This window comes from Poecilia reticulata, linkage group LG13 (assembly GCF_000633615.1).
Source record: "Poecilia reticulata strain Guanapo linkage group LG13, Guppy_female_1.0+MT, whole genome shotgun sequence".
Taxonomy (NCBI): domain Eukaryota; kingdom Metazoa; phylum Chordata; class Actinopteri; order Cyprinodontiformes; family Poeciliidae; genus Poecilia; species Poecilia reticulata.
The window spans coordinates 29,877,047-29,888,487 of NC_024343.1; the positions used below are offsets into that span (position 1 = coordinate 29,877,047).

The 11,441-nt window shown below is 38.4% G+C and overlaps 1 protein-coding gene across 2 annotated transcripts in view; it reads left to right on the forward strand.

Annotated features, from left to right (window-relative positions):
• Positions 1-9,670, forward strand: part of ehd2b (EH-domain containing 2b) — a 16,878-nt gene extending 7,208 nt beyond the window's left edge. Inside the window, exons 4-7 of one of the 2 annotated variants that reach the window (XM_008426456.2) lie at positions 861-976; positions 4,467-4,879; positions 5,982-6,146; positions 7,212-9,670. In XM_008426456.2, coding sequence (XP_008424678.1) covers positions 861-976; positions 4,467-4,879; positions 5,982-6,146; positions 7,212-7,760 — 1,243 coding nt within the window. In that variant the 3' untranslated portion in view covers positions 7,761-9,670. The remainder of the gene's footprint in view (positions 1-860; positions 977-4,466; positions 4,880-5,981; positions 6,147-7,211) is intronic. The other variant, XM_008426457.2, reaches the window with a different exon arrangement.
• Positions 9,671-11,441: the final 1,771 nt, after the last annotated feature.

Below are 11,441 nucleotides of genomic sequence, written 5' to 3' on the forward strand. Positions count from 1 at the left end.
CTGAAACACGGTGCGCTAAATGATAAAACATAAATTAACGAAGCTTCGAGGCAGGTCAATTTTCCTCGAGGAATTTTAATAATCGAGGTACTCGAATCACTCGAGGAATCGTTTCAGCCCTAGTGCAAATATCTTAGTACACTTGAAATAAGACAGAACTAACTTGCAAGTAACTTTTCAGTAAGATATAGCAGCGCATTTTCAGTCAGTATTTATGAAAAAGTTCTAATTTCATTGGCAGATTATTTCACTTATAACATGACATTTTCTCCCTGTTTTAAGTAATATAATCTCCCAATACAACTAATAAATGTTTTGTTTTTTTATCATTATTAAGGAATTATTGACTTGAAACAAACTCCTATATCTTGGTAAAAATGTTACTTGTAAGTTAGTTTTGTCTTATTCCAACATATTTGCACTATAAACTAGACCAAAAAACATTTGGTAAGACTCGGTAAGCTCCAGGCCGACCTGACGTACAATGGCTGCTGGAAAAGACAAGTGTTTTGTTGTTGACTTACCATCCAGAAACTACTTGATGCATTCTTGTTGATTGTGCAGACTGCTCTACTAATGCTTTTCAAAAATGTACGATTGTATAATTGTCGTCTGTTTGCAGCCATTTTTACTAGTGACTGTAAACGTTGAGTTAGGGGGTGTGGCCAGCAGCAGCTTATTTGGATTTAAAGTGACAAGAGCCCCTGAAACAGCTAAAATCTCATTCTCTAAAATAATATATTGACTGCATATTTATCCTAACCTGTTCAATGAAGCATAATAGGTCACCTTCCAGCTTCTTCTACTGTATTTTTACCCCCCATATTGTGTAATTCTCCTCGTTTTGACCTGTCGTCCAGATTCCAGTGCGCCCAGATGCCCAACCAGGTCCTGGAGAGCATCAGCATCATTGACACCCCGGGGATCCTGTCCGGCGCCAAGCAGAGAGTGAGCCGAGGTGAGCGGGGTGACAAAGGTGAGGAGAGGGCATGAGGTCAGGTCAGCCTACAGAGAGAGAGAGAGAGGCGTATCCGTGCTCATCAGCTCATAAGCTCATCTCCTCGCCACGCCTGGCTAACTCATGGGATCAGTTTGTTCCACCACCAATAACACTTGGCAGCAGGACTCACAAACATCCGTGCAGCACATCGAGCAGCCATAAACTCATAATTAAGCACAGAGACTCTGTCAGCACATCTGGAAGAATGCACTGTTGAGAAATCTCTTCCATCATCTTCATCTTGCATTCATTTATGCTAACCCATCCTGCAGCCGAGCCGTTCTTCCTGCTAATCCTGAGTGATTCACCGCTAGCAGTCGGCTTCACTACTGCCCGTTTTGTTTTGTGTTTATTTTTATTTTTATCTGAAAGGGTACAGGTCTACGTCAGCACAATGCCAGGATGGAGAGACATCAGCAATGACTTCATAAACCATTGTAAATACTTCATTCCACCAAAAAAAAGAAGCAAGGTTTTTTCAAATGTAAATATCAAACTGAAAATACAACATTTCCTGAATAAATTTTAAAATTGTTAAAAAAAAAAGTACACTTGAAACAAAAACAAAAAATTTATCAGCAAATAAACTGTTTTGAGCAGCTTAGCAAACACCTGCGAGTTTGCTGAGCTCCTAACGGCATAACGCGGAGCATTGTTGGGACGACGTGCTGGAGGCAAATAACACTGCAAAAACACAAAATGTTACCAAGTATTTTTATTCTGATTTCTAGTTCAGATACTTTGGGTCACTTGAAATAAGATAAAACTAACTTACAAGTAACTTTTAGTACTTGTGGTGTAAGGGATGTAAGGGTGATGTAAGATGTAAGGGTTTGTTTTAATTAAATAGTTTCTTAATATTGATGAAAAAGTACAAGTTCTAGTTTCAAAGGCAGATTATTTTACTTAAAATATGGGGAAAATGTCTTGTTATAAGTGAAATAATCTGCCAACTAGTATTTTTTAAATCCATCCATCCATTTTCTTGCACCCTTTTTTCCCTCAGTGGGGTCGGGAGGGTTGCTGGTGCCCATCTCCAGCCAACGTTCTGGGCGAGAGGCGGGGTCACCCTGGACAGGTTGCCAGTCTGTCGCAGGGCAACACAGAGACACACAACCATGCACACACACACTCATACCTAGGGGCAATTTGGAGAGGCCAATTAACCTGACAGTCATGTCTTTGGACTGTGGGAGGAAACCGGAGTACCCGGAGAAAACCCACGCATGCACAGGGAGAACATGCAAACTCCATGCAGAAAGACCCCAGGCCGGGAATTGAACCCAGAACCTTCTTGCTGCAAGGCAACAGCTCTACCAACTGCGCCACTGTGCAGCCATTTTTTAAATCAATATTTAGTAATTATTAACTTAAACTTATATATCTTGCTGGAAAGTTACTTCTAAGTTAGTTTTATCTTATTATATGGTAAAATTTTGTGTTTTTGAGCTGAAGCTTCTTAAAGAGACAGAGCCCCAATTTCATGGCAGAAATTTTTCTAGATAATTTCGTCATCATTTCGTATGATGCAAGGTCAAATATCTTTTAAGTTGTTTTAACGTAATATGGAAGAAAGCTGTTTTTTTTTTTTCTAAAACAAAATGGCGGCACAGCTGCTTCAGAGACAGAGACAAAATTATTTGAAAGAGAAAACTGTCCAACTGCATTTTAAATTTAAATTACTGCTGTAAAAGCCGGCTGCATAAGCAGCTGGATGTTGCTCTTAGATTTTCCCCATGCCTGTATTTGGATAATGTACAATTTGCTGCCTTACATTTTCAACTATCAATCAACAAGAGTTCCTCCTCCTGCCTGAAGCTGCAGGGATGAATGGCTTGTTGCCTGAGGCGCTGACAGGAATTAAAAACATTTTCAACATTCTTCATCAACACACCTCTCCAGAAACAGCCTCACTCTGTTTCTTCATTCTTTTCTGCTGCACGACACAGAAATCACTCGGTTAAAGTTGAGACGAGATTTTCTGCTGAAGGAACGGCTAAAAAAGGAAGAAAAGATTAGTCCAAGTAGAAAAATTGTTGTTCCTTGCATAACAAGCGTGAGAATCTTAATCTGCTGAACGAACGCACCATAAGATTCTGAGAAGAGAGAAAGAGCTGGAAATATTTTGTATGGAGCCCAGTGGAGGACAGGGTGACGTTCCTGCGCTCACGGAGTGTTTCAAAGAAAACCGTAAAGCCTACGTCAATGGCACTTATATTTCCTGAAAGCAGATGCTTGTGGCTACGTTTTGATGCATAAATTGTTTCTGTAGAGTGAGATATTTCCAATCAGCAGCGTTTTGTTCGTCAGACTTTCAAAAGCGTCAGCTGTTAGAGTGGCAGCCGAAGAATTCCGTCACTGGATTACAGCTGAAAACGGCCAAAAGTCTGCACAAAACTTAAAGCGTGATTTTAGAAAACCCGTCAGAGATATCAGTAAACCAAACCATCTGAAGATGGATTAACTTCTTGTGATTTGTTTGAAAGCTGAATGGAGCTTCTAGGTCGAAGTAGGCAGATGTAGTAAGCTGTCAAAGAGCAGAAATGTTTTACTGAATTTTGTGTAATTCTGAAAAATTTCAGTTCGTTTCAGTGAAGCTGAACTTTGCATAAAAGTTTAAATATTTTAAAAAAATGTAAAAACTGAAATTACAAAAGACATAGCAAAAGTCTCCAGAAAAAGCTGAATGTTTTATATGTAAATTGGTTAAGTCCATAACAGCGTATTGGGGCCAATGTCTATAGATGTCTTATTTCCACCAAAAACTCAGAAAATTTTAGATAAATCTCAGAAATTTTCTGGAAAAAAACTTGGAAATTCTCTGAGTTTCAAAAGTAAAAAATCTCTGAACTTTTGAAAATTATTAGTTTAAAAAGCTGAAGATTTTCAAAAGTTTACAAATTTTTTTTAAAACTTGATTTTCTTTCTAGCAAATTTGTGACTTGCTTGAAAAAACTCTAATTTTGAAATTAATCAAATATAAAATTTCAAGAAAATTTCAGTTTGTCCTAGCAAATTTTACAACTTCATGAACTCTGAAATTTTCTTGTTTGTTTTTCTAGAAAATATTTTAGATTAAGCTCAAAATTTCTGGTTTTTTGATTTTATTTATTTATTTTTTTTTGCGTAAATTTTCTCAAAAAGTAATTCAGGGTTGTTGTTTTTTTTAATCTACAATGGCCCTAATATGCCACTGCTGTTGAAGTATGCAGAAAGTTTATTTATTATTATGTTTGAACATCAGCCTGGCTACAATCTCATGTATTTACAGATCAGTATAAATACATGATGGACGTATTGTCTCATTTTTTAAATTGAACCTGAACGATTGCACAGATGACTGAATGAAAAGAAAGAAAACCTCAGTCTTCAGAAGAACAGTGTCTTTACTGCTGCAGGCGATGTGCAGATGTAGATCAGATCGGTTAATCTGTGTCATCACTTCCTGCTCTCGCTCGTCTCTCAGGCTACGACTTCCCGGCGGTGCTGCGCTGGTTCGCGGAGCGCGTGGACCGCATCATCCTGCTGTTCGACGCCCACAAACTGGAGATCTCGGACGAGTTCTCGGAGGCCATCGGCGCCCTGAAGGGCAACGAGGACAAGCTGCGGGTGGTGCTGAACAAGGCCGACATGGTGGGCACCCAGCAGCTGATGCGGGTCTACGGGGCGCTCATGTGGTCCCTGGGGAAGGTGTTCGGCACCCCAGAGGTCCTGCGCGTCTACATCGGCTCTTTCTGGTCGGAGCCGCTGCTGGTGCCTGATAACCGGAAGCTGTTTGAGCTGGAGGAGGAGGATCTGTTTGCCGACATCCAAAACCTCCCTCGCAACGCAGCTCTACGCAAACTCAACGACCTGGTGAAGAGGGCGCGTCTGGTCAGGGTAGGCGACCCGGAGCTTCTGTCTGAAAAACACCACCAAGTATTTCTGTCTAATTTATGGTGGAAATATCTGACACACTTTAGACTAAACGTTTCAGAACGATATAGGAGCTGGTTTTAAGTAAATAATTCCTTAATAATGATGAAAAATTACTATTTCTTCTGGCAGATTATTTCACTTATAACAAGACATTTTTCCCGCATTACAAGTGAAAAAATCTTTGTATCAATATTAAGCAAATATTTACTTAAAACGAGATCCTGTATTTTGCTAAAAAAGTTACTTATAAGTTAGTTCTGTCTTACTTCAGGTGTACCAGCATAAGAAATTAAACAAAAATACTTGATATGATTTTGTGTTTTTTAGTGTGAAGTATATTATACACTGCTAAAACATAAAATCTTACCAAGAATTTTTATCTAATTTATCGTGAAAATATTGGGCTGCACAGTGGAGCCATTGCCTTGCAGCAAGAAGGTTCTGGGTTCGATTCCCGGCCCCGGTCTTTCTGCATGGAGTTTGCATGTTCTCCCTGTGCATGCGTGGGTTTTCTCCAGGTACTCCGGTTTCCTCCCACAGTCCAAAAACATGACTGTCAGGTTAATTGGTCTGTCTAAATTGCCCCTAGGTGTGTGTGTGTGTGTGCATGGTTGTGTGTCCTGTGTGTCTCTGTGTTGCCCTGCAACAGACTGGTGACCTGTCCAGGGTGACCCCGCCTCTCGCCCGAAACGTTAGCTGGAGATGAGCACCAGCACCCCTCCTGACCCCACTGAGGGACAAGGGTGTAAGAAAATGGATGGATGGATCGTGAAAATATCTTAATACACTTAAAATAAGACAAAACTAACTTACAAGTAACTTTTCAGCAAGATATAGAAGCTTGTTTAAAGTAAATATTTCCATAATACTGATGAAAATTTGCTTATAACAAAACATTTTCCCATGTTATAAATGAAATAATCAGTCAGTGGAACTAGAGCTGACGTGGAACAAGCTCATATTTCTGTTTTCTCTATAAACTAGACGAAAATACTTGGTAATATTTTGTGTTTTTACAGTTTCCCCCTGACGTAGTGAACCAACCAGGCTTCTCTTCCTGCAGGTTCATGCTCATATCATCAGCTACCTGAAGCAGGAGATGCCGTCTGTCTTCAGGAAGGACAACAAGAAGAAGCATCTCATCCATGAGCTGCCAGTGATCTTCTCTAAGATCCAGCTGCAGCACAACATTTCTGCAGGAGACTTCCCCGACTGCGCCAAGATGCAGGTCAGTCCTTAAGTTTTGCACATTTTGTCATGTTACAGCCACAAATATCAACGCGCACTGAGGGATTTTATGTGCAACACCAACAGAAATAAGTGCAAAATTGTGAATTTGGAGAAAAATGAATTACTTTACATAATTTGGCATGACACAACCATCACTGTGTTTCTCTGATGGTGTGACAAGTGAACCTTGATTTAAAGGAACTCAGTGTTTCTGCTGTTTTGCAGTTTTCTGGAAGCTTGTTCCAGATTAGTGTTCATTTATTTTATTTTGTCATGGAAAATTCACATTTTTCTGTACTTCCATTCGGGTCGTAACTGCTTCTAATAAAAACGGCCCAAGTGCTTAAAAAAAAAAACAGCCCAGCTGTTTTTGGCAATAAGTTCATGTTTTTGGTGTCTGAAAAATTATCCAATTCAAAAAAACTTCCAAATGTAATGTTACAAATCAGCAGGCACTGCCTGTTACCTAGCAACCTCAGAAGCCCAGCCCGTTACCTAGCAACCCCAGAAGCCCAGCCCGTTACCTAGCAACACAAGCTGAGCTCCAAGACTTTTGTTCAGCTCTGTATGCGCCATAAAAACACAAAATCTCACCAAGTATTTTTGGTCAAGTATCTAGTGTAAATATCCCAAATAAACATTTCAAGTGTACTAACTTAGAAGTAACTTTTCAGCAAGACATAATAGCTTATTATAAGTCAATAATTTCCTAATGAAGATAAAAACAGCACTAGTTCCAATGGCAGATTATTTAATTTATTATATGAGAAAATGTCTTGAAATGATCTGCAAATGGAATTAGAACTATTTTAAATCAATATAAAGGAATTATTGTTTTAAAACAAGCTTCTATATCTTGCTGGGAAGTTACTTTCAAGTTAGTTTTGTCTTATTCCAAGCGTACTAAAATATTTACACAAGAAACTAGAGCAAAAATACTTGGTCAGATTTTGTGTTTTTGCAGTGTGACGGCACAAAATGTGAGCGGGTTCATGCATTGCATTGTTGTTCATGTCGAATTTAAATTACCAGCTAACAAATCTACGCTGCTGCTTTCTTAAAGGAACAACTGATGGCTCACGATTTCACCAAGTTCAAAAGCCTGAAGCCGAACCTGATGGTGGCGCTGGACGAGCTGCTGTCCTCCGACATCGCCAAGCTGATGCCGCTGCTGCGCCAGGAGGAGCTGGAAGCCGGAGACCAGCCCGGCGTCCAGGGCGGCGCCTTCCTGGGGACCCGGGCCGGGCCCTTCACAGAAGGCGACCCGTTCGCCGAGGAGAACGGCGAGGAACACGAGGAAGAGGAGGACTGGGTGGTGACCAAAGACAAGCCCAAGTACGACGAAATCTTCTACAACTTGGCGCCCAACGAGGGCAAGCTGAGCGGCACCAAGGCCAAGGACTGGATGGTGAGCACGCGCCTGCCCAACTCGGTGCTGGGCCGCATCTGGAAGCTGTCGGACGTGGACCGAGACGGCATGCTGGATGACGAGGAGTTCGCCCTGGCCAGCCATCTGATCGAGGTGAAGCTGGAGGGCCACGGTCTTCCTCCAGAGCTGCCCAGCCGGCTCATCCCGCCGTCCAAACGCAGGCAGAAGGGATCAGATGCTTAGAAACGCAGCAGCAGCCCAACGGATCCCGCTGCTGACCCAGTTTGGCTACGGTTTGTGTTGAGTCAGGGCCTCACTAGGAAAATAAAAAAATATTGTTACGGGAATAAAGTCATAAAATCATGATTTTATTCTAGAAATATTTTGACTTTAGTCTAAGAAAAATATGAATATATTCTCATAATATTTCAACTTTATTCACATATTATTATGGCTTTTTTCTCGCAGTATTATGACTTTTTCTCATTATTTCAACTTTATTCTCATTTTCTTTTGACCTTATTCAAAATAAAATTCACTTTATTCCCGTAATACTTTGATTTTATTCTCATAATATTATGATTTTTTTTCTCGTTATTTTATGACCTTATTCCCGTAATTTTATTTTTTATTTCTCCTTAGTATGGCCCTAATTTTCCGTTGGACTTATCTCCTCAACCCCATGAAAATGTTTATCTACATTGCTGTGCAAAAGATGTGCCTTCTAAAGTGTCAGACTTCCATTTTATAATTTAAATTAAGTTTTATCAACCCAACAGTGGTGACCCAAATGGGGGGTTAGGAGGGGACGTGGCCCCCTATTCAAAACTGCTGTTCACCTCCCTGGTCCCACCCAGAGAATTATGTTCAGGCATCATCTTCTGTATCTTAAAACTCAATAAATAAATTTATAAGATTAAGAAAATAATTTAAAAAAAATTATATAAGAAATACATACAAGAATATGTATCTTTTTGTCTTTTTTTTTTTTTTTAGCTATGCCACCCTGAGGTTTTCTTGGGGTGCCACAGCATTTACACTTTAAAATAGTTGCAACGAGGGTATGTTGTTATTTGTGAATGAAAAATATAAAAAACTAGAAATATAGCTGGAAACAGGATCTAAAATGAGAATTTAAATCAGATTAACTTAATCTTAAATTACTTAAAATCTTTAGTTACTTAAAATGTAACTATTGCAATGTGTGAAAGCTTAGCTCCGCCCCTAAACAAATTAGGAAAGATTCCACTGAAGTGGGCGGGGCTAAGAGACGGAGGGGTGGAGCCAAGATATAGAGGCGGAGCTCAGACGGGGGGCGTGGCTAAGAGTGAGGATGAGCAGACTGGGCTGGAAGTATCACTGTTTCTTTTCTTTTTTAGGTCCTTTTAGTGACTTTTTTTTTTTWAAATAAGTGACAAATATAAAGACTTTTCTTTTGTTGTAGATTTTTATGGCGACATCGCCCTGCATCTGAAAAAAAGAACAACAAAAAATAGCCCAAAAAAGCATTTAAATCCACTAACTAGAGTACTTTAAAAGAACAGAAAAGTCTGGCTGCTTGTAGGCAAAACATAAATACATTTTTGCACAGTGTTGTATAATTTCCTTGAGACTGAACGCAGTTTATTTAAGCGTAACTTCCTGTAAGTTACCGAGTTTGGCTGCTTCCTCTCTTTCTGCTCTGGAAAACGAGCTTTTGAAAATGTTTCCACTCGTGCTTGCAGAACGTAAACACTTTGAGAGCTCTTATTAGAAAAGTATAGTCTTTAAATGTAACAGTTAGATTCTCAGTGCTAATTTCATCGTGAAGTTATTCTGCTTAGCACTTTTTTTTTTCTTCCCACATTTCCAGGACCAGCTTAGCTCACACGATGCATTTATAGCATTTTCTATCAAAAGAAAGCAGCTCAAATCTAATGTATTTCACTTTGATGCTTCACATGGTTTTGTGCAAACTCTATATGGTATTATTTTTATTTTTTTGTATTTTAACTGTTGGTTTTAATGTGCAGGAGCAGGTTGCATAAAAGAACATTACATGCTTTGATTCAAAGAAGACTGAATGACTGATAAATTACTGACTACTGTACACTGCTCCACCATTGTTTGTATGTTTACTATTATTGCAAACAAATAAAATTCCTTGACTGTGACACGTTTTTAGCAATATTAGTGTTTTCACGTTTTGTCATAGTACAATTACAAACCTTAATGTATTTTCTTGTGATTTTAGGTGACAAAGTAACACAAAGCAGCGCCTGTTGGTTCCTATTTCAGCGATTATGACTCAGTTGTAACAAACTTGGAAGAAATTGTCTTGACTTCCTGTTTGAAGCAGCCAATCAGACGTCAGGGTGTCCTCTAATCCCGCCCACTGAGTTTGGCAGGCGAAGTTAGCAAAGGAACAAGAAATAATTTAATAAATCATAAAATAATATCTAGTTCTTAAAATTAAATCAAATTTAATTTCAATTTATCTTAATTGAGACATATATGTTGAATTCTACACTTTATTGTTTTTGTATTTCCAGTTATAAATTTTTTTTAATACGCACTATAATTGTTTCATGATTTATTGTGATTTGGCACTCTTCACCTTCCATATATTTGCAGCAAATAGGTGAATATTTGCATATTTTGGTAGTAAACCGATACCAAGTAAGCAAATATTGCTGATATTGATACTTATACCGATAATAGTAGCCATTGAAGAGTATAATATACTTGGAACTTCAGGTGTTTTTGAGATTTTTCCATTGAATTATTTTGTCAAAACTTAGGACAGAATTTAGATGAAGTCTATAACTGTTTACAAAATATAAAAGATAAGCATGAACAATAGAAAGAAAAAACACATTTTGAGCACCGTTTTCTAAATAAAGTGCAAATCAAGTGAAATATTTTTTACAATGGGGTTGAGAAACTACAATGCAAAAATACAATTATCAAGACAGATTCTGGGATTAAAGTATGTATATGGAGCTAAGTTGGGGCCATAAAGTTTGTTCTAAAAATAAAAAAGATTCGAAGCTGAAAAAATATACAAAATTACTTTTAAGATTTAAGGACTTTTTTCAGTTTCATAATTTTTTTCTTTTTTTTTTTAACAAACTTTGTGGTCACAATATAACTCCATACATGGGTCTCTTTTGGATTAGTCTGCCCTCCTCTAGTTTTTTTTTTCCACTTTTTCCATTTCTGCTAGTAGATATTTGATCGGTAAACGATTCAGAAAACTACTGATCGCCTTCTTTGCTCCTATTTGTCTTCAGGTTCAGAGGGCACCTATACTTATTATGCAAGCTGTGGACAAAGAAGGCTTTAAAATGAGGAGACTAAGAGCTGAGTGTATCTGATTTTTTCCCCCATCAGGCCTTTTCTGTCTCCTGGTGACAGGCCAGATAAACAGTGACTCACACTCCGCTGCCAAGTCCCCGTACCACCATTTTCCAAACCGCTCTCCCACTATGGCAAGCCGTTTTAACATAAAATCAGTTTAACGTTACTCTCCATAATTACTTTATAGATGTCTATAAATGTGTTTTTACTCGATACATTTTTACTATCCTGACAGGTACATTATTATATCTACATTCACATTCTGACTAGTAAGAATAATAATTGTAGATATTTACAGCTGCATTTTGATTAGTTCCTTTCAAGACGTCATTGAAGGGTCTCACATCCCATAATTACTACTTAAGATATCGCAAATGTAAATATGACTGGTCAAAGTTACATTTTAGACATCTGAATTAAGAATTGTGCGTAAGTCACTGAGCTGTCCTAACAGATGCCTGCAGAATTTTACACACATTTAATAAGATTTCTTTAATTAGAATCGAACTGGTCAGACCAAAAGGTGAGATATCTTAAATTAACTTTGACTAGTCATAATTTAATTGTTGGTTTCTACAATATATA